This window comes from Staurois parvus, unplaced genomic scaffold, assembly GCF_062004578.1.
Source record: "Staurois parvus isolate SC_StPar_1 unplaced genomic scaffold, SC_StPar_1.0 ptg000402l, whole genome shotgun sequence".
Taxonomy (NCBI): domain Eukaryota; kingdom Metazoa; phylum Chordata; class Amphibia; order Anura; family Ranidae; genus Staurois; species Staurois parvus.
Genome location: NW_028318198.1, coordinates 5,031,723 through 5,055,875, shown reverse-complemented (window position 1 = coordinate 5,055,875; position 24,153 = coordinate 5,031,723). Strand labels below are relative to the sequence as shown.

The 24,153-nt window shown below is 41.0% G+C and overlaps 1 protein-coding gene across 1 annotated transcript in view; it reads right to left on the bottom strand.

Annotated features, from left to right (window-relative positions):
- Positions 1 to 23,880, bottom strand: part of LOC149455145 (pancreatic alpha-amylase-like) — a 49,133-nt gene extending 25,253 nt beyond the window's left edge. Inside the window, exons 1-6 of the mRNA XM_089686606.1 lie at positions 23,681 to 23,880; positions 11,288 to 11,434; positions 8,755 to 8,952; positions 4,575 to 4,805; positions 1,325 to 1,458; positions 1,104 to 1,226 (exon numbers count right to left, since the gene is read on the bottom strand). Of these exons, the coding sequence (XP_089542732.1) occupies positions 1,104 to 1,226; positions 1,325 to 1,458; positions 4,575 to 4,805; positions 8,755 to 8,952; positions 11,288 to 11,434; positions 23,681 to 23,860 (1,013 nt within the window). The 5' untranslated portion in view covers positions 23,861 to 23,880. The remainder of the gene's footprint in view (positions 1 to 1,103; positions 1,227 to 1,324; positions 1,459 to 4,574; positions 4,806 to 8,754; positions 8,953 to 11,287; positions 11,435 to 23,680) is intronic.
- Between the last annotated feature and the right edge of the window lie 273 nt (positions 23,881 to 24,153).

Below are 24,153 nucleotides of genomic sequence, written 5' to 3'. Positions count from 1 at the left end.
CTTTCTGGACCTCCACATTAGAACCACAAACTCTTTCAGAAGGACCCTATTAAACCTAATTTGTTAATTGGGAAAATATAAATTTTTACTTAGTCATGCTGAAATGTTAATGTTGTGATGGTTTTATAGCATGCTCAATGTTGACCATTTTTTTCTAGAATGATGTTGTGCTTTATTTGCAGTCTGGTTACATTGTGCTCCCCTGTGATGCAGCAGGGGAAATGGGACAACAAATTAAATAATCTGGATTGAGAAAAAAAAAGGGTAATCTGATATTTGTTAACTCTATTCCTACCAGACTTCTGAATGGCCCAATATTAATTCCTGGGAACAACAGGGTGATTCTTAAAGAAACATCACAGCACATTGTACTCTTGTATGTAGTATGGGAAGAACAAGGCTCAAAATAACCAATTTGTTCAATGGCAAAAAGGGGTCTTCACTGCATCCATTTGAGTGGTCTGGAAAAAGCAGATTTTGTATGAGGGAGCTTTTTATGGATGATTAAGACAAGGAGTGGAACAATTACAGTATTTTTACAATAAAGTTATCAGTGAAAAATCTTTAGAGCCTCTATGGCTTCCATTGTTTTTAGTGGTTTTACATTCAAACATTAAAAAGGAATAATACATGTAGAATTACAACAGGTAAGGAAATCAGCTTGTCCCTGAAACTAAGACAAAGTAATTGCCAATCAGTAATCAATGTACAAGGTTGAGAGTGAAGTGTGGGGAAAAAAAAAAAACCTCAACCCAGGGTTTTTTTTTTTTTTTAATTTGAGGGAATTAGAGAAGTTTCTAGATTTTGGGTATTAAAACTGAAAAAAATAATGTGGGGAGGGGCTTTACCCTTTCAAGCTTGCATTTGCAATCAGATGGTTATAGAGTTAGTTTGTTATAGAATGCAATATGTGTCTGAGGAATCTTACATGTGGTATTCATCCCAAATATAAGAAACTTGCTGGAAAGCTCAACTCTACATTTTTTACCTACTGCACAAAGTTGTAAGTTTAGCCTTGGTAATGTAAACTGATAAACTCCACAAATTAAAGGACATTACCCTGTACTTAACAGGTACCCCTGATATTAACAGCTATGCTTTACCGAGCATCCCAGAAGGTCAGTATGGAGGCTCCTCCAGCACCATGTCCTCTCTGGTTGTCATGGTTATCCACAAACACCAAGGTTTTGTCACTAGGCATAAATCCCCAGCCTTCTCCCCAGTTCCTGTATTACAAAAAAAAAAAAGTTAGACACATCTTACAAGAAAAAAAAAACCAAAAAACAAAACATTCTGTGCACTTTTTATTCCGCTTTAAGCTTACTTCAAATAGGCCAGCTTTTCTCCATCCCATCTGCGAATTACTTTTCCAAGTTTAGCCCCATATTTGAACTCTGTGATACGTCCAATACTGATGTAATCACTTGCTGAGATACCTTCCCCACCCAGATCAATCACCTGCAAGATAACCCTATTAGCTTTGAGACAATATTTACCCCACATACACTTCTGTTAAAGCCTATAACTAAAAAAAAAAGTGTTAACCAGGCAGTCTTTGACAGAGGTGTATAAACCTCAGACATTGATGTAGATAAATACATACAGTATATGTTCCAAGTGGAAAAACAGATGTCATATGCATTTCACCTGTTTTTTTTTTGTGCTTTTCAGTGGTCTTTCAAATTTGTATGCTATGCTAGTGCAAGCACCACAGTTTAACATCAGTGAGATTAAAGTAGATTTTGTCATTCCCTGTTTCCAAGCAGGCCTATCCACTCCATAAATCCACAATGCAAGATTAATAAAAAAAAAAAAGAAAAAATGGTACAAAGTAAAGTCATACATAATCTTGAAACGGACATAATATTCATACACACAGTATATTAATATAGTCCTCTACCTTCTCAAACGATAGTGATCAGCCATAAAAAGCCAGTGCAGCCAACAAGCTATTTTTTTGGTGCAACTGCTCGAAGGGAGTCTTGAAGGCGGATGCCTATGATATGTTATTGTGCATGCTAAAAGTTATGTTTTCCTTGTAAAATGTTGTTTGCACCACGCATGTCTCTCTCTTGTGCTCAAAGAACTTAATGTGTTCACTTTGTTACCTAGTCATGGGGATTTCCAGTATTCACCGACTTTAGGATTAGGAGCATATACTTAAAATACAGGAGGAGATCTGCATTTGGTAGGAATTTGGAGGGGGGGGTATTGTTGTGCCATAATATATATATGTGATTAGCTCTAGTGGTAGATGCTTTCCAAGCGAGTCCATGCTAGTCAAACTCTTTTTCAGGGCTTGGTAGCACACTTATTAAAAAGGCAAGAAACAAAAAACACAAAGTCCAAAATAAGCTTTGCCACATAGGGGTTCTTCTCCAGTGGTAAATACAAATGAAAAATGCCAAGCCTCCTGGCTACTCATTAGCACCTCTGCTGGTATGGGTCTCCCAGACCACTGGCTATTCCTGGCGCACCGCCTCGGACTTCAAATGCACACAGCCTTGAGCCCTTTTGATGCACACAGCCTCCGTCTCACACAGACTCAAAAATGGTAGCCACTGCTCCAACTGCACTCCACTCCCCCTGCAACTTTCAGCAGACCATCATAAGGGCTGTGGCCACCTGGGCCTGCACCCTGCTTGTTGACCACAAAATCTATACACTGGATTGGAGATTTCTTCCCTCCCACAGCACTTTGAAATCTCCAAACTACTGAGCCCCATCCAGAAATCTCAAAATCCAGAGAAACCTGCAACAGCACTTTTCTCCACTCAAAATCTACGCTCTGCAGTTCTGCACATATACAGACCCTGTGTCCATTACCTGACCACTTCTGACTATTTTTATCCTGTGACAGGGCCCTGCACAGTTACAATACACACACACTTGTGCAGGATGCAAGAACATTCCACATTTCAAGTCACCTCTAGCAGGAACTTGGTCAAGGTTTCACAGCAGCCACTTATAAATCCTTTGCTGTTAGAATTTTTTAAAAAGATGTATGATGGGAATTTGGAAAGTGTTATGTTGGAAAACCTTTGCCTGGTTTGAAGTTATTTGGAGGACACCAAATGGTGTATTCCAGACAAGGTTATCTTAAAAAGGGAAAGACAGACATTGTAAGATGAAGATGCAGTACAAGTGTACAATGTGCTGCTAAGTTAACCCTTGCGGTTGGGTTACTGCTGCCAGGGAAATACAGTACAAGTGTCCACTACTAACAGTAACCAGCCAGGAAGCTGGGCAACTTGGTGCTGTGACAGATGTCCCCAGTAGTAAAGGGATCAGTGAACTTGTGTCCCTTCCTTAGCAGTTGTTATCCTACAACTTGAGTCCAACTGCAGTACAGGGAGTCCTAGGGATCTGGCTTTGGGGATTAAAGCATTGTGCTGTGCTTCATGGAATACATAGCAATATACAATAATGTTAACATGCAGATTAGGAGTGCTTTATCTGAATAAATGAGTTAAGTGTGCCCAACTGTGTCACTGGGATGGCAGGTGGAGTCAAACTATTTGGCACCACCTCAGATTCTGCACAAGATGGTACGGGTTGAATGGGATTCAGCTGTAGAATCATTATGGAGAAGAGCAGGGATGATGTCCATTTGAGAGAAGCGCTATCCATTTGTAGAGAGTACTGCCTTAAAGCCACTACATGTGTTTAGGCAAATACCTCTGTCAGCCTCTAGGGGCAGCAGTGTACACTGCTTACAAGTTTAGTGGAACACAGAGACACTATGTGATGGCAAGCTCATATGGCACATTATTAGTACACCAAATGGTCTAATCTAATGGTCTAATCACATTCAGTGTTCTGTGGTTTGAATTACAGTGGAAATGAAATACTACACAACTGGTATATAAAATACCAAGAATGTGTTAACTAATCTGCCCGAAAATATTAAAGCTAGCAGTACAAATTAATTCCCTGGCTTTTTAAAGGGAAGCTGTTAAGACATTGCAGGATGTCCCTTCTGACTTAATGTGGAACGTCACTAGTAAATGGATAGGAAGTATATTATTTATTTTATACTTTAATTTCTTCAGTTACTTCCATGCTAAAGCAAATTATGTCATACATTCCAGCAGTCTTCAGGAGGGGAGGGAGGGTTGTCCTCTCAGCCATTGACTGAGCAAAGGGCAGATGGATTCTTAGAAATAAATGCTACATTAATCATCTGCCTTTACTCAAGCTGGCCACTGCCAGAAATACTAAGGGGTGTTTTTCAAAATCATTTATCAGCGAAATAAAGAATAGAGACATGAATGGACAAGTGACTTTGCTTTGAATATTAACAATGAATTAAAAATAGCATTTTTGGTTTGTGGTGCTCAGATGAAGTGCGGTTCTACTTTAACAAGTTCTTCAGGCTTAGCCAACCATGTAGTTCTAGTTCAGCAATTAAAAAAAAAAGCAGTGAAAATGGAAGGTGAGGATTTAGCTTGGCAGCTCACATACTTTTTTAAAATTGTTAACAAAATGTGTTCCAATCCTTTAATATGTGCATTTCATCAATATTAGATACATTTGCAACTGATAGACACAGCAGTGATTTCTGCCAAACTTACTTCCTGGTAGATGAATGGTTGTGTGCCATTGGGGAACCATCTAGTGTTCAAGTTGTTCAGATTCCTTGTAATTGCAAGAATGTCTCCAGGCCACATGTGCTTGGCTGCATCCAGCCTGAACCCAGCTACTCCAATGTCAATAAGATGATTTAAGTATTCTGCAATCTTTGTCTGAACATATTCTCTTTCCAGAGCTAGATCCAGAAGGCTTACCAGCTGACAGTCTCTCACCTTTGTGTAAGCAAGAATGCAAAGAGAAAAATGTGTATTTACCAAGTTATCTTGTAAATTAAGTTCGTTTTGTTTTTAAATAAAACACCACAGGATTAACCTTCTCGTGTTTATCATATTGCTATGCAACTTAGTTACTTCAAATTATAGAATAAAATCCTTTGTCTTACTTTAAAAAGTAACCCTCCTAAAAAATTCTGAAAATCTAAAACAAGATGTTGCTCAACAGCAAGCGTCACAGTTGCCGGTTACAACATAGCTATCCAGAAACCTCTCCAGTACCCCATAAGATTGCAGTTTGCTAGTGTGGCCTTGATTTTGGGCCTATACCTGGCCCACTTAGCAACCCTCTGTCCAACAAGTGCATTTATTGGATGGCAAAGTTTCTCACTGGACAGGAGCTGGTGGAGAGGGCCTGAAGTACAGCCCCGGCTAGCAACTAAATGCACTCTCAGACAGAGCATTGTAGGGATTTTTCTGAGCAAGGAAGGCAAACACGATTTACAACAATTATGTAACAAAACGATGGACATGTGCACCTTGTATCACTGGAGGTGGCAAAACTAGGGGGTCTATACATTGTGTTTAATGCTGTGGGGACATCAAGTATGCAAAAACCCATTTAAATAAGTTGAAAGGTATTTTTTCTAACCAAAATTGAAATATTTGGGCACAAATCACCACAAGGGTACGTTTGGAGAAAGGAAACAATCTTAATCTGTTAATCATTAAATCACATAAAAATCAACAAGTAAATAGGACTATGTATTATATTTGTACCAAATAGACATGTTGAAATGTACCGCCTGAGAAAAAAAAAAAAAAAGGGGTTGGCAGAAATGATAACCTACTGGAGCTGGAATGGTGTGTGTGTGGTTTTACTGCCTGAGAAAATAAAAAAAAACCACACACACCTTTCCAGCTCCAGTAGGTTATCATTTCCGTCAACCTTTTTTTTTTTTGGTGTTGTATTGAACTACATCAGGTTATAAGGTTCTAGTAGTATGTTCACATCTTGTCAAATTTTATTATATTTGCTACTTTGTCTCACCCAATAAAGATGCACCTTCATTAAGGTGCTTGACAGAGCATTTTCCACAGCTCCTATTCTTTTCAGTTCTCTTCATCATGCAAGTGATGAACAAGGCAACAGTGGTGAGCTCATGATTAACTGTTCACATGTTTCCACCTGGAGTGGCCTTTCTGCGCTCACTTGTATGAGTTTCCCTATCATTTCCATCAACCTCCAGGTGAGAATAAATAGTTTGTGCAATCCATCCACTTTTGATAAAATAAATTAAAAATGTTAAATTGCTTGATGACCGTTATATACATATATACACACACACATACATACATATATACACACACACACAGTATATATATATATATTTTTTTTTTTCTTCTGTGTTGTATTGAACTACATCAGGTTATAAGGTTCCAGTAGTATGTTCACATCTAGTGGAGGTTTTACAGTTACATTTACAGCACAACTTTTATGAGGGTGATAGGACTTTTAGGTTTTTGAGTTCCTAATTGAAGTGGTGAATTTCTGCAATTATATATATGGCTAAAAATTGTATAATCTCGATTTGACACCAACATTGATTTATATGCATGATTTCATCTCTTTAGGATTAGTTATTCCCCTATTTGCTATGTCTGTGCTCCACCCCCACACGTCTTCTTTAACCAGGTCATATGGGAGGACTTTGTGGTGATGAATGTGAGCCTTGTAATATATTATTTTGGGGATTGACATCTTACATCTTACCCGGGCTTTCCTAGTTTTAAGTGACAACATTGTCATATTTTAATGGTGATGGGTCACATGAGAGTACATTCTTTTCTATGGAGACTCTCCTCCATATATCTTTTTATCTAATGTTTTCTGAGTACTGTGAACCGCACCTTGTTTTTTGGTTAGTTAACACAATATTTGATTCCCCTGTGTGGTGTTACAGTGGTTTCCTCTGTATCGAACTACATCACTGACCTAATATCTAAGTACCACCCAACACGCACACTCCGCTCCTCACAAGACCTCATTCTCTCTAGTTCCCTGGTCTCCTCCTCCCATGCCCGCCTCCAGGACTTCTCCAGGGTGTCACCCATCCTCTGGAACTCCCTGCCCCAACCCATCAGATTATCACCTACTCTCCTCTCCTTTAGGCGCACCCTGAAAACCCATCTCTTCAGGGAAGCCTACCCCACCCCCTGCTAACTTGCCGACCTCCTCCACTCTTCCTACCACTCCATCCCCCACAGCTATCTCCTCCTGCGCCACCATCCCCTCCCTCCTAGATTGTAAGCTTGAAAGAGCAGGGCCCTCAATCCCCTCATGTTTTGCATTGTATTGGTATTGTTTTGTCACATGTTCTGTCCCCCTTTGTAATGTACAGCGCTGAGCGAACTATCGGCGCTTTATAAATACTGTATAATAATAATATCGTCCCCTTTTTCTTGAAATAGGGTTGCTATCCTGGGAGGTGTCTGTAACATGAAACAGGATTTGGCATTGCTGGAAGATTGGTCAAAGTGGTGGAAACTGCAGATCTGTGTTTCTAAATGTGCTTATCTCAGATGATTGCAAAATAAGCAAACAGTGTGGCCAGAGGGAAAAGCAAATAGAATTCATTACTAGAAGGGTCATCAATAGGAGGAAGGAGGTCCTGATTCCCTTATATAGATCTTTAGTGAGACCTCATTTAGAATATTGTGTCCAGTTCAGAAGACCTCACTTACAGAAAGATAGATACGATAGACCATGTCTAGAGATGGGTAACAAAAACGGTGAAAGGTCTGGGGGATGAAACATATCAGGAGAGACTTCAGGAACTTCGTGTTACTAAACCCACAACAGTAAAATCAGTCTGTATGTGCAGTAAAGCATGCTTTTTGTACTCACTGTGGAACCTAGGGGGTTAATCCTCTGCACTGTGTAAAAAGGCTGTTTGATTCTGACTTCTCTGCCCCTCCTTTTGTTCAAATGTTCACATGCTGATAAGACAGACTGAACCCGTAGCCTTCAGCACATGCTCAGTTTAATGTGTATTGCAAGGTTTTGTTTTTTTCTTGGGAGAGTGCATGTGATCGCCACAGGAACAATCAGCACTCTACTGGCAGAGGTCAGGGGTTTTACTTCCTCCTAGATCAGAAAGAAAACTCCTCCTACAAGCTTTAACCAGTGCTCAGCTGAAATCACAAGACTGCTCTAACTGCTGATGAGAAAATGTATTTAACAGTTTATATTTACTAAAATAATTGCATTTCCATGGTCTGTGTACTGTGGGAGACCAGATATAGTGAATGCAGGGTCCTGGGTTTAGTAATTTTAATAAGGTCAGTCGGGAGGAGGGAAGGGGAGACATTATTGAAACCTTTAAATGCATCAAGGGGGTGAATAAGATTCAGGAGAGCAGTGTTTTCAATATGAAGCTAAATTCAAGAACAGAAGAAGAAGAAGAAGAAAGAAGAGACTTGATGGACCATTTGGTCTTTTTTCTACTGTCACTTTTCTGTTTCTAGGTTCTACCTTAAAAACACATCAGCAATGGCAGCTCCCGTATTTCTATTTTCACAGGTTCATTGAAAGATTTAGCATTTCACATGGTATGTCTTATATTCTGATGAGAAGATTCAAGATTTCAGAGTGATATATTCCAAGTCAAGTCAGTTTAATTTGGATTTTTCCACCTGCATGTTGTCAGATACAGGTGAGTAGTTTATAGAATATGCCAGCAAGTCCCTCCAACTGCTTACTATTAAAAGCAAACAGGTAAATCTCCCACTGGCTTCTTATTCCTTTTGGGTGGTCTAAAATCAAAGAATATACCAATAACATCCTCCTCCGTAAGAACCAAAGTAATTTTTTTTGGTAGGCAAAATCTCAATTTTCATTATATCCTTAATCATAGCCAAAAGCAGCTTAAGTAAAACTGTACTCTACCTGATTAGCATCCTGGTAGTTCTCAATGCCACCACTCTGACTTTTACACTTTTTATCATTAAAGTCTGCACTACTGTAAGGTACAGCTGAGAATTCCCTGTTAATTGCATCATATGGACTGCCACACGTTGATGAATTTCCTTTTCCAGCTCCAGCTCCAGACATATGGTTTATAACAGCATCAGCATATATATAAACCTGCAAAAAAATTTAATAAATTTATCGATTAAAAAAATGTGATGTACAAGAAAACACAACCAAGTAAGAATTGAATACCAGTAAAATAGACAGACATATTCAGCTAGCGCCCAAAGTGGCTTTATTGCTATAAATTAGCAAATCCGTGCCCAACAAGCTTGTTACCCGAGTATATATAGTGTTACATTATATAATTTCATGACAGACATACATAGTTATAAATACAAAGTAGTGGGAGATTCTAAAAAGGGCAATATATAAAGTGTCAAATGAATGAAAGTCATTTGTGTTTTTTTTCCAGCAAACATTTCATGGAAGGCTTGTGGTGTTTATAAGACACCTTTACTACTTCCATTTGCCAAAATACTGCCCAATATGCCCAAGGCTGCCTACAGTTTATAATATTGCAGATGTTTCACCCACATGTGCTGGTCACTTTTAAACAATTCCACACTGTTCAATTTAAAGCAGAATACACAATATGAGAAAAATCGGATGAATGATCATCTGATTTTCCACGGAGGTGCATATCATGTAACCAAGAATGATCTTAACTTGTACATAAATTCTGGAATGAGGTAGGCAAACAAAGCTATGTACTAAGGCAACGCGATTGTCAGAAAAAAAATAATAATATGCTACTATTCACTGTTTGTGGCTCTTTAATGATGCAGAATATGAAAGTCCTTTCTGCACAATTTGTATTTTCCTTGCCATCTTCTGGGTTGTTCTTTATTTCCGATCATGCGCAGCATTTCCTATACAATTATTTCCGTACAATTACTGTACACATTGAACAAAATTAGACATGTTAACGACTGAGAAAACATTTCTAGCTTGCACCTTAATTTTTTTTTTCATCCAAACAGGTAGAATAGGCTGTCAAAAGTACTATACTAATGAACAGATTACACTGTTCAACAGGTAAAAAGTTTTGGGCATAAAATTAGCTAATCTTACATAATTTTGGGGTGCTGAAAACGAAAATGACCCTAAAAAATGTTGATTGGCTCTAGTTTCCATGATATATTCACCCATCTAATGACGTAAGCCATTCAAAATTATGATGCAACTTCAGCTGCATATTGCGCAATTGATACTGGTGACCAATAGAAAATTGCATGTATACTGAGATGATGCAATATTAGCCTTTAATTGCATCACTTCACTGCATAAAAGCTGCAGTATCTGTAGCTGATTGTAGTTCGACAGCGACTTTACATTTCGTTTTATGCTTATATAGGCTACTCAGTAATGTCTTGAACTTGTGTGAATAAAGCAGATAATTTCTGCTATATCTGCGGTGAAATAACTTTTATCTCACAAAAAAGGAGGATAACAGGAATGATTAAGAAAGCCTACAACTTGTATTTTGGCTGCAAGATAGGAGACCAGGACAAGAGCTGGGCACCACATATATGCTGCAATTCTTGTGGGACGGCACTGGAGCAATGGTTGAATGGAAAAAAGGCATCTATGCCTTTCGCTGTGCCAATGATTTGGAGAGAGCCAACAGATCATGTTAGTAATTGTTACTTTTGTATGGTGCCTCCAATTGTAAAAGGGCTAAATAAGAAGAAAAAGTTATCTGTGCACTATCCAAATATTCCATCGGCAATACGTCCAGTTCCTCATGGAGAGGGGCTACCAATTCCTAAAGCACCAGAATCCTTCGTGGTTGAGTCAAGTGAGGAAGAACCTGAAGCGTGTAGTCACGTGCAGTTGTAAGAGATAGCCCTTTCCTCGAATACAAGAGAAAAGCCAAGAGAAGCAAAACCAACACAAACTGAAGACAAAACTAGTGAGAATCCTAAGTATTAAAATGATTCAACTTAGCTTATGGCTATAATTTTTCTTGGTAATCCTATGCAATATATTATGCCATTTAGGCTTTGTTATGTAGTCAATATCACTTGCTTTATATTTGTGGAAAGACATCTATCTATATAATTATTGTGCATTATATAGTCATAACGCCTATAGTAGAAAACTTTCCGTTTACAGAAAAACTAGAGCCAATTGACAAATTTCATTGTTATATTTGAACTCAGAATGTGAAATTCATTAAGAAATGGATCCTTTTGTTTCCAAAACTGGCAAAAAATAAAAATTTGTTGAACAGTGTTATCGACTGATTGCTCCTCATCGCGTGTACAGTCCTTAAGACTTGTTTGCATGTGTTAGATGGAGCTGGTCTCAAAACAATTTGAAGCTGAATGGAGGAATGACCCTTTAAGCATGTACCTAAAACTGAAGTTAGTTTCTAGTTATCTGTCTCCATGCACTGCCCTTAAAATACCGCATTTTAAATCAAACAGAATATATAGGTTCATACCCCCACATTGTTGCATCTGGTGACCATGTCTCTAAATTGTTGCTCATCCCCAGAGCGGGTGCAGATCTTATAGCTGACTGGTTGGTATCTTTCCCACCATGGTCTATGAGGGTTTTCGATGATCAGGTTCTCGCTCGGCGGAGAAATCTGAAATAAACAAGTTAAGAAATACTGATTGCATTAAAATTAGGAACCATTGTAAGAAACTGACTGAGACTTATAACCATACTCATGTGTCAACATCCCTACAAATTTTGGGGTTTATTTACTAAAGCTGGAGAATCAGGCTCTTTTCCACATAGAAACCAATCAGCTTCCAGGTTTTATTTCCAAAGCTTAAATTGAACAAGCGGAGGTTAGAAGCTGATTGGTTTCCATGCAGAATCCTGATTTTGCAATCTCCAGCTTTAGCAAATAAACCCTACACTGATCAAACAGAATGTTCACCTGGGACTTTTAAGGCACAAGCATGGAGCACTAAATGCTGGTAGATGTAGTTTAGGCTTGGAGCAGTGCCGTTATTTCAGGCAAAGAAGCTACAGGATCCAGGGTGCCCGGAGGCAGGGGGAGTAATATAAATAGCCGGGGAAAGAGTGGAAGCCGTTGGGAGATTGCTGCCAGTGTGTGGAGAAGGAAAGAACTTGTCAGGGAGAGTGAGAGAATTTAGGAAGTCAGAATGAGACTGTGTGCTGTATGGGTGGCGGGACCTATCAGTTCTGGAGAGCCAATCGATCAGCTGAAGACTGCTGGACTAAGACAAAGAGGGTGCAGCTGGCTGCTGTGGTCAAGTTCCGCACAGAGGCCTGTCATTTGCACTGCCAGGGGATCTGGAGCATAGAGCACAGGTATGCTGCTTGCTACTGCTGCCATGCAGGACCCAAGCAGAGATCACTGATGTGTCAGAGTCCATTATTCATCTGATCTCTGCAGGAAGCTACCTGGAATCAACACTATCTTAAAGAGGGTCCCCCCCTATGGAAGAAAGCATACTACAACAGATAAAGTGGCGCTGCTGAGTGGGTCATTGATCCATTAGTGACTTCTTTGTTCATTTTGTGCATACCTCTTAGAAAGTCTTATCTTTACTGTTATTTCACAACTGTCCACTAGTTTGGCCTATACCACAGAACATTAACACCTTTGCTGGCCCCTTCCATTTCAGTGTTCCAAGGAACCCATTGTTTTCTAAAACCATTTCACGGAGAGTAGAAATACCCCACATCACATAATTTATTATGTGTGCCAACATTTTCAAGGGCCCTAATGTGCTGGCAGAAGACCATTATGGACTGTACATAGTTCACGTACAACTGAGGGCAGTTTTCATTACATTGCAATCTTCTTTTACAAAAGCCTAGGCTTAGCTCCCTCGTTGCAAGAGCCCATTGCCAACCAAGCCTCTAATTGTGTTTGCGACTTATCTTGGTTGCCTTTTGTTGCTAGTGAAAAGAGCTACAGTTTATGCTGGTCAGATCTGAGTTTATTGTAATGCCATAAACATCTCAAGAAATCCTGTGTGTATTGTGTACGCCATTAAAATTTTCACTGTTTTACCTTCTTTACCTGATAATTAAATTGACATTATACCCTGTTATTTGCTACATGGTCTCTGGCTTCATTTTAGGATGACCCCAACGCAATAACAAAAATGACTAATTTATCTTTACTAAACGTGTATACCTGAAATGTCAGTGGTGCTGAGGCACTTGCCAAGGTAAGAACAGAAGACCCGACATAACCAGTGGCTCTGCTGTAGAAAACACTAACATATTGTAGCACAAATTAAAGCACATTAAAAGTACTGGCTGATGTAACAATGTCACTCATCCTTTGTATAGGGGGTTCTCCATATTACACATACACTATATTGCCAAAAGTATTGAGATGCCTGCTATTACACACACTTGAACTTTAATGGCATCCCAGTCTTAGTCCGTAGGGTTCAATATTGACTTGGCCCACCCTTTGCAGCTGTAACAGCTTCAACTCTTCTGGGAAGGCTGACAAGGTTTATGAGTGCGTCTATGGGAATGTTTGAGCATTCTTCCGGAAGAGCACTTGTGAGGTCAGGCACTGATGTTGGACAAGAAGGCCTGGCTTGCAGTCTCCACTCTAATTCATCCCAAAGGTGTTCTATTGGGTTGAGGTCAGGACTCTGTCAAGTTCCTCCACCCCAAACTCGCTCATCCAGGTCTCTATGTACCTTGCTTTGTGAACCTTCATGTTGGAACAGGATGGGGCTATCCCCAAACTGTTCCCACAAAGTTGGAAGTATGAAATAGTCTAAACATGTCCTGGTATGCCAACGCCATAAGAGTCCCCTTCACTGAACTAAGGGGCCAAGCCCAACCCCTGATAAACAATCCCACACCATAATCCCTCCTCCACCAAACTTTACACTTGGCACAATGTAGTCAGGTAAGAACCGTTCTCCTGGCAACAGCCAAACACAGACACATCCATTGGATTGCCAGACAGAGAAGCGTGATTCATTACTCCAGATAACACTCCACTGCTCTAGAGTCCAGTGGTGGCATGTTTTACACCACTGCATCCGATGCTTTGCATTGCACTTGGTGATGTAAGGCTTTGATGTAGCTGTTCGGCCATGGAAACCCATTCCATGAAGCTCTCTACACACTTTTGTGCTAATCTGAAGGCCACACAAAGTTTGGAGGTCTTTAGCTACTGACTCTGCAGACAGTTGGTGACTTCTGCACACTGTGCACTTCAACATGCACTGACCCCACTCTGTCATTTTTCATGACCTACCACTTTGTGGCCGAGTTTCTTTTCCCAGTTGCTTCCACTTTGTTATAATACCACTAACAGTTGACCGTGGAATATTTAGTAGCAAGGAAATTTCATGGATAAACTTATTGCACAGGTGGCAACCTATCACAGTGCCAAACGTGAAATCACTGACCTGAGAGCAACCCATTCTTTCACAAATGTTTGTAGAAGCAGTCTGCATGCCTAGGTGCTTTATTTTATACACCTGTGGCCACGGAGGTGATTGGAACACCTGAATCCAATGATTTGGAGGGATGTCCCAATACTTTTGGCTCTATAGTGCATCTTGTAAGTCTTCATCAGGGATAAGGAGTACTCATATCACATCAAAGGACTAAATACTTGTCAGCCAAGTGGAATTAAAACATAATCCCAGCTTGTGGACCCAACAAGTGTTGGAAAAAGTGTGCAAGTCATGGAATGCTCACAAGGATCCAGGAAACATGAGCCTGCAAGATCTGTGATAACTCAGAGCATATAATGACCAAGACAGTCCTGCCAGTGACATCAAGAAATTGGTTATGTTTACTGATGCAATCATGTAATATGTATGGCTCACCAGGGGTAGACCCATTTATTAAAAATGAATGAGCAGACACCATGTGCCCCATAGCAAATGGCTTGCTATGGGGACACATGAAGAAGAGCAAGAGCCAAGATCGCCAGTAGGAGACCCAGGAATAGGAGGATCAGGGCCGCTTTGTGCAACACCATTGCACAGACCAGGTGAGTATAACATGTTTTCTATTTTAATAATAAAAAAAAAATTAGAGACTTTAGTAAAACTTTGAAGCCTGAGTTTAGTTAGAAAAAAAAGGATTATTAATCCTATGTGTCCCTTGGGCTGCTGGCTCCTGATTTCTTGAAATCTTCATCCTCAGACCCTCAAGGGTTAATAAAATTGAAGCAGCTGTGACAGGCACTCACCAAGAGTGTGTGACTATTCCCCACCCTTTCTGCCACCCTCCCCCATGCATACAAGAAGTACTACAGATTCAATGAATGAAAAGGGATTTATGAATGGCAGGGTCAGACCTTTCAATCATCTGCCTGTCCACCATTCACAGATCACGTTACATTAATAGAAGCTGAAGTAGGGCTTCTATAGCTGTATAGGCAGATGCCATCTACATTTTCCACTGCAGGTGGCTACCATCCGGAATGGCAATGCAGCTGCAGTAGGAAGGCAAGTGAAAATGGGTTTCTCAATTAATTCCTCAGTCCTCCGTGGCAGTGTTTGTTGGCTATGCAGGATCAAGGCGACCTGGTGGCCATCTTGGGTCATGCAGAGTCTTTTTAAGTCAAGCCCCCAGGTTTTGCTAAGTATTTGAGTAGTGGCTAGTGTAGGTACAGAGCACCTGTCAGGGACAACACTAGTGGTAGGGAGAGGTTCCAGAAAAGTAGGGAAAAGCATAGGGACTTCATCTGCATCTCAGAAAGATCCCCTTTGGGTTGCTGTCTCCAGCTCAGGCCTACACGCTGCTGACTCTCTGCATAAACTGTTGTAAGTTTCCCGGTTGGATGTTCCTCCCCGCCGGCCTGTTGTACTGCTTTAAAAGTTCTGCAATTCACCGTTTACTGCAATCTGGGACTTGTGTGCTTTCTGTCATTGCACCTACCCCACAAATAGAGGGCATAGTTGGGCACTCTTGACCTGTCACAGCTCCTTTAATTCTTTGATGTCTTACCACACTGGAAGATTGCAGCTGTGTGGGGGGGGTAGATTGACTAATGAAGACTTCAAAGTAAAGAAGGAGCCAGCAGCACAAGGGACACAATTAGTGGCAAGTAATGCCCCATCTGCTGATTTTTGTTTTCTTTTTTACTTTGACAAAATTTAGGCTTTAACCCAGATGAAAGTTTATTCCAGGACAAGTTACTAGCAAGAGATGCAAGGAATCTGCTCCTTCAAAAATGAAAATCTGCTACTGTATTTCTATTTTCATAGGTTCAGTTTAAGGTACATTATATTGCCAAAAATATTTGGACACCCCTCCAAATCATTGGATTCAGGTTTTCCAATCACCTCCATGGCCACAGGTGTATAAAATCAAGCAACTAGGCATGCAGACTGCTTCTACAAACATTTGTAAAAGAATCTCAGGAACTTAGTGAATTTAAGTGTGGTACTGTGATAGGTTACCACCGGCGCAAGTCCATCCGTAAAATTTCCTTGTTACTAAATATTTCACAGTAAATGGTTAGTGGTGTTATAATAAAGTGGAAGCAACTGGGAACAGCAACTCCACCATGAAGTGGTAGGCCACATAAAATAATAGAGTGGGGTCAGCACATGCTGAAGCTCATAGTATGCAGAAGTCACCAACTGTCTGCAAAGTCAGTAGCTAAAGACCTCCAAACTTTGCATTTCCTGCAGATTAGCACAACAGTGCTTAGAGAACTTCATGGAATGGGTTTCCATGGCCGAGCAGCTATATCCAAGCCTTACTTCACCAAGTGCAATACAAAGCGTAGGATGCAGTGGTGTAAAGCACGCCACCACTGGGCTCTAGAGTAATGGAGAAGTGTTCTCTGGAGTGACGAATCACACTTCTCTGTCTGGCAATCTGATGGATGTGTCTGGGTTTGGCGGTTGCCAGGAGAATGGTACTGTCCTTACTGCATTGCGCCAAGTGTAAAGTTTGTTGTGGGGAGGATTATGGCATAGGGTTGTTCTTCAGGGGTTGGGCTTGGCCCCTTTGTCCAGAATGTCTTGGTATGCTGACGCCTTAAGAATTCCCTTCACTGGAACTATTTCATGCTTCCAACATTATGGGAACAGTTTGGGGATGTCCCCTTTCCTACTCCAATATGAATGTGCACCAGTGCACAAAGCAAGGTCCATAAAGACATGGATGAGTGATTATGGGGTGGAGGAACTTGACTGGCCTGGGCAGAGTCCTCAACCTGAGAGAACACCTTTGAGATGAATTAGAGTGGAGACTGTGAGCCAGGCTTTCTTGTCCAACACGAGTGCCTGACCTCACAAATGCTTTTCTGGAAGAATGGTCAAACATTCCCCTAGACACACTCCTAAACTTTGTGAACAGCCTTCCTAGAAGAGTTGAAGCTGTTATCGCTGCAATGGGTGGGCCAACTCAATATTGAACCCTACAGACTAAGACTGGGATGCCATTAAAGTTCATGTGCGTGGAATAGCAGGCATCTCAATACTTTTGGCAATATTGTGTATGAATTCAACATTTCCACACTGGAGCTCAGGAGGTGCTTGAAGGGTTCAATAAACATGCTGGAAGCCTACAAGATGCTTTACAAATAGCCATTGCAGGTATACTTCAGACTAGCACTTACAGCTGTATGTCTCTGAAGGGGAGCCTAAAATAAGACAGGAATCAATTGTGTGCTCCTATGGATTAAGGAAAAAGCTCAAAGCCATACAATGTATAACAGGAGTCATTATATCCCAATGTTAAGGGATTCTTTTTTTTTTTTTTTTTTTGCAATGGTATGTTTGTTTTATGTTGAAATATTGACAGAAAGCAAACAATTAACTCGATTAGGACATTTTACACTTTGATGATTTATGCAATCCTGTTGCCAGTAAAATCAAATTATAAAATATTTGCAGATGTGAAGTTCTATTCTAGAACATATCCTTACTATATGGGCAGCACAGTGGCTAAATGGTTAACTTCCGCCTAGCAGTACTAGGGTCATTGGTTCAAACGAAAATCATGGCACCACCTGCCTGCAGTTTGCATGTTCTCCCTGTGCCTGCATGGGTTTCCTCCGGGTACTCCAGTTTCTTCCCACACTCCAAAGACATGCTGGTAGGTTAATTGAATCCTGTCTAAATTGGCGCTAGTATATGTATGTATGAATGTAGGTTAGGGACTTTAGATTGTACGCCCCTTGAGGGTTAGGGACTGATGTGAATGTACAATACATATGTAAACGCTGCTTAAATTGATGGTGCTATATAAGTATCTGTAATAAATACAATTAATTAAATGATATCTGACACAAATACCATGGACTGAATTGTGCTCTTTACAGGCCCTCTAACTCCTTTGGCATGTTTACTGAATGACAAAATCTCACTTTCTATAGCGGTGTCTTCCTTGCAGCAGCATGTAAGCAGGTCCATATAAAATGGTATGCTTTTGCATTGTTTACAAGTTAAACAGCATAGTTAAACCAAATAATATACACAGATTTTGGTTATTTTTTACCAAAGAAATGTATCTGTATAAATTCTGGCCAAAATTTATAAAGAAAAAATTACTTATTGCAAAATTTTAGAACAGAATTGAAGAAAAGAAAATGCAAAAAAAAAACCAAGGTGGTGATTAAATACAGTTGTGACCAAAATTATTCAACCCCCAATGCTGTAAAGGGGTTTAGGGACTATAGTGTACATTTGGAATTGTATTCAGAATCAAATCCTACAAGGACGTTGTAACTACCCAAATGCAACTAAAATGACATCAATTGTTTATGTAATACAGTAGTAAATGGTTCTTATGTGGTTTCTTCATTGCCACAATTATTCAACCCCTTAAAGACTACCACTCTGAAGAACAGAGGTTCATACAGGTGCTTTCCATCAGGTATTGAAAACACCTGTGGATGTCACCGAGCAGCAATCAAGCATAATAAGCACCAATTAGGCAGCTTTAAAATGACTGTGATACTCAGCTCCTTCTAGACATTTACTGGTGTGGTTACAAACATGGTGAAGGCAAGAGAATGGTCCAGGAAGACAAGAGAAGAGGTGATTTCTCTTCACAGGAAGGGCAATGGCTATAAGAAGATTGCAAAGATGTTAAACATACCAAGAGACACCTTAGGAAGCATCATTCGCAAATTCAAGGCAAAGGGCACTGTTGAAACGCTACCTGGTCGTGGCAGAAAGAAGATGCTGACTTCGACTGCTGTGCGCTACCTGAAGCGTAGAGTGGAGAGAAGTCCCCGTGTGACTGCTGAGGAACTGAGAAAAGATTTGTCAGATGTGGGTACAGAAGTTTCAGCCCAGACAATAAGACGCACACTGCGTAATGAAGGCCTCCGTGCCAGAACTCCCAGGCGTACCCCCTTGCTGTCTCCAAAGAATAAGAAGAGTCGACTGCAGTATGCCAAAAGCCATGTGGACAAACCACAAAAGTTGTGGGATAGTGTTCTGTGGACTGATGAAACAAAATTAGAACTGTTTGGGCCCATGGATCAACGCTATGTTTGGAGGAGGAAGAACAAGGCCTATGATGAAAAGAACACCTTGCCTACTGTGAAGCATGGTGGAGGGTCAATCATGCTTTGGGGCTGTTTTGCTTCTGCAGGTACAGGGAAGCTTCAGCGTGTGCAAGGTACCATGAATTCTCTTCAGTACCAGGAGATATTGGATGGAAACGTGATGCAGTCCGTCACACACCTGAGGCTTGGGAGACGTTGGACCTTTCAACAGGACAATGATCCCAAGCATACCTCCAAGTCCACTAGAGCATGGTTGCAGAGGAAAGGCTGGAACATTTTGGAGTGGCCATCGCAGTCACCAGACTTAAATCCGATTGAGAACCTCTGGTGGGACTTAAAGAAAGCAGTTGCAGTGCGCAAGCCTAAGAATGTGACTGAACTGGAGGCCTTTGCCCATGAAGAATGGGCGAAGATACCCGTAGATCGCTGCAAGACACTTGTGTCAAGCTATGCTTCACGTTTAAAAGCTGTTATAACTGTAAAAGGATGCTGTACTAAGTACTAAGATTGAATGTCACTTGGGGGTTGAATAAAACTGATAATGCTGTGAGCACAGAAAAGACATTTGTGGTTATTTCATTATAACTGTTATGTTATATTTGTCTGACCTACAAGTGCCTCTTTAATGTAAATGTAAGCAAGATGACTGAATGATCAAAAGCAATGTCAAACTGGCCAAAACACTCAATTTCAGTGGGGGTTGAATAATTTTGGTCACAACTGTACCACCAAAAGATTATCTCTCTTTTTGGTTATCCGGGCACTACACTTTCCACTGTTTCTCAAGCACAAAACTTACTGATCTCGACGAAGGCAAGTCAGACTAACACGGGTATGTCTTTGGTTGATTTTCACTGGATCCCAAAACGTTCTTCAATGTGGAGAATCTAAAACCTCCGGTGAAGAAACCAAATTCGAAGTAATAAACTTGTCTCCCTATTCACTCAGTGGAACAGATTCAGATTTTGAGTTTAGGTTTAACATTTTTTCCTACACAAAAAATTTATCAATTTGAACTAATGAAAGATGTCCATCTAATTTCTTGGAAACTAATGTTTAAGGTTTTGTATGATAAAAACTATCAGACTTCAAAATCGTGATCCCTAGACAATTCCTATTGGAGAGATCTAACTATAAATGACATGAAAGCCCTCAATGATTTAATGGAATTATGGGGGGGGAGGGTAATTTCGAGGAGGAGTCATCTACTAACGCTGACTTATTGGGGTCCCTGATGGGAATTTCCAAAGAAGTCAGATTTTCCCTCCCCCCAATAATACAAACCTAAATCTCAGGCATTACCACTACTCCATGGTAATCTGAATATTATGGTGTTTACCAAACAAGTCCCCAAAGAAATTAAAAAAAAAACAAAATGGAAAGGGCCGTCTTTATCCAGTCTTACTCCTGCACAGCAATTAGCAATCCCTGCTCTGCAACAAGATATGCGGATCATTAGAAAACCTTCAGATAAGAGGAAATTTAGTGGTTATGGATCGTATTTAGTATGAACAGATGGTGTTGGATATCCTCAATAACAGAGTGGTATAGGAGGATAGCCGATGGGTTTGTTGGTCGTGTAATAAGCCAATATAGAAGCCTCATTGGAGGGGCATACCATAATAATGTCAGCAATAAAAATACTTAGGAGCCCTAACATTAAAAAATTCCCAGGACTCCAACCTTATATGCAATGCCAAAGATTCATAAGAGTATGACCCATTCCCTGGGACAACCCATAGTCTCTGGGAGAGGCTGTTTGACCGAACCAGTCAACAGGTAGAAGACTATTTGCACACTTGTGTTAGGGCATTCTTCCTACATTCCGGATACCATGGACCTACCTAGAGCCCTTGATGGGATATTTGTCCTGTGGGGGGCCTGACTGGTGGAGGTGGAGGCACTCTAACTCGATCTCCCATGATATGGGGGTTCAGGTTGTGGAGGGCTTCATTTTGGAGCGAAGGATCCTGGCTGGCCCCTATAATCAATTAATTCTAGACCTACTTTGGTTTATTTTGACCAACATATTTATGTTTGAGTTTTCCCACTACCTTCAGGCGCAGGTCATTGTGATGGGGACTAAATGTACCCCATCGTACATCACCCTGGGGGTTGGGAGCGTGACCTGTTCTTTAGGGTAGATTTGCAGGAGGTTCTTGGCAAAGTCTTAGTTTGGTGCAGATTCATTGATGTGTTTCTGATTTGGACTGGCTCCTTAGAGGAGTTTGTTGATTTTGTAGAGATATTTAAAGTGATTCTAAAGGTTAATTGTTTGTGGAAAATAACAAACATGTTATACTTACCTTCTGTGTGTAGTGGTTTTGCACAGGACAGACTGGATCCTCCTATTCCTGGGTCCCCCGCAGGCTCTCCTAGTCCCTCCCTCCTGTCACGTGCCCCCACAGCAAACAGCTTGCTATGGAAGCAACAGCTGCTGTGTGTGCCCATTCACACGGAGCCACAGCTTGGCCCTGCCCCCACTCTCTCATTGGCTGACTGTCAGATTGACAGCAGTGAGAGCTAATGGCTATCGCTTGCTGTCTCCGCCAAGGAGGAGGCAGGACCCAGGCCACCGGAGACAGTCGTTCACATCGCGATGAGGCTCAGGAAAGTATTGAGGGGGCCAGGGGCACTGTTACACACAGAAGGTTTACCTTCATGCATACAATGCATGAAGGTAAAAAAAACCTTGAACAACCACTAAGTGTAACAGTTTAAACTTAAAGTTTACAATGAACTGCAATCAGCAATCAAATATTTTGGACATCCATCTGCCAGATGGAGATCTGTGTGTGTGGTGGCCCAGCAGACCAGTCTGCTGGTCAACTGTTGGGTGGTGGCAAGCTACCGTTTGTTGTGTGTCTGGTGTGGGGGGGGTGTGGACAGTGGAAGAGTGATTAACACCGGGGTTCTAGCTTGTAGGATAGCTGGAAATATTTTTATTCAAAATAGATCTTGCAACCAGCATACAATTTTATACAAAAGTAAAAAAATACACAAAATAAATAACATAAGCCATCATACTGGTAATAAACAAAATAGAAACTGGATACCTCTCCAGGGCACACCGCAGTAAGTAACAGAAACACAAAAACTGGTACGACCGTAGCATAAAGGCATATCATTTTAAACCCTATAAAGGGCGACCTACTTGCAAAAAAAAAAAACTGGCCTATATGGCCTACTATTTTAAAAGGAAAAACAATATACTAAGGCCTTAACAGCCTTGTAAATTACTCACATATTCATGCCCTTACGGTGTATCACGGCCAGTCTTATATGTTCTAAGTAAGTCCCCCTCATTCCCTCTTTACTCCAAGTCATGGCCGGACGTGCAAGCCTCGATAGCTAGTTGCTGTGGGCGTGTGCATTTGGATCCGTGACATACACCAACTGTCAATCATTTGGCATAGTGTATTACATGTAATTAGTGATGGGCAAAACACCCCCCTGTTTGGTTCACGATCAACAGAGGGGACAATTTACTAAGCAGTAAGATACCGCACAGCTACTAAAAAACATTTAATGTAGCAGCTGTCAGCATGGTTCTCCAGTGACAGCTGAATGTAAAAAGAATTGCTAGAGTTACCTGGTAATTATTTTTATTTTAATGCGTGGGCCCCCCCATTTATACCAAGTCCTTCGGGTCTGGTATGGATTTTGAAGTAAACCCGTACCCTCCTGAATCATACCAGGCCAGATGCTCTCAACATGGGGAAGTGCTTTGGGGCAGAGGGGGCCTCCCACCAAAGCACCTTGTCCCTATGTTGATGGAGACAAGGGCCTCTTTCCCACAACCGTGGCTGATGGTTGTGGGGGTCTGAAAGCAGGGGGCTTATCGGAATCTGGAAGATCTGCCCCCAGATCCCAATCCCCCCCTCTATGTGAATGAGCATGGGGTACATGGTACAAAATGGCTCAAATCACACCACAAATACTGTAATTTGCATGTGATTTGCACAGGTGTGCAGTTCCTGTGCGAATCACATGCCGTATGCCACACCAGTACCTTTACAAGCAACTAAGCTCTAAGGCTACATGCACATGAGCACATTTGCCCATGCGTGTAAAGAGGCTGTGCATTTTTTTGGTGTTTGGTAACTATGTACACCCATCCATTGACACGAATAGGTGAAAGAGGCTGAACACAGACATATTGTCCTGACGTCTGTCCCCATGCACTACTTTACCCAAATAGTGCACAAAGCCCTTATTCAACTGTTTGCAGCTCCAGGACATCCTGGACACCAAAAATACGCAGCCTCCTTACACTGCATGGGCAAATTCACCCGTGTGCATGAAGACTTAACAATGTGCTGCAATAAAAAAAAAAACAAAGCCCATGCAATACTAGTTCAGCTAATCAGTCAATGAGTCACTCATTACCTGGATGCTTCCATATCCATTAGGTCCTAGGTATCGCTCACATTCTGCGGCAATGTCCTCCCACCGCCACTCAAACAAGTGGACAATACTTGTCCTTCCACAGTTCACATTGGGATTAAACTGTGCGACACAGATTCCAGCCAACACTCCAACCAGCACAGAACTCAGCCACATCTTCATCGTAGTACACTGCTCTACTACAACATATCATCCTGTGCTCGCCTAATTATATACAAAGCTCTGGAGGAGGCGGGACAGAAAACGCCCATACTCTTGTCTGTCTGTGGGAAGTGAACCCCCAGGTCATCTGTGTCACAAGCCCATTCTATGTGTTGCTATAAATCATTCATTCACATTTGTTTCTGCAGCAGGTAAGAAAAAAATGATACATTTGTTCTCACTATGCACAGGAGTACCAGATGAACTAGTGGAAATGTTGCTGTGCCGAGACAAGGTACTGAGAAAATAAGGTG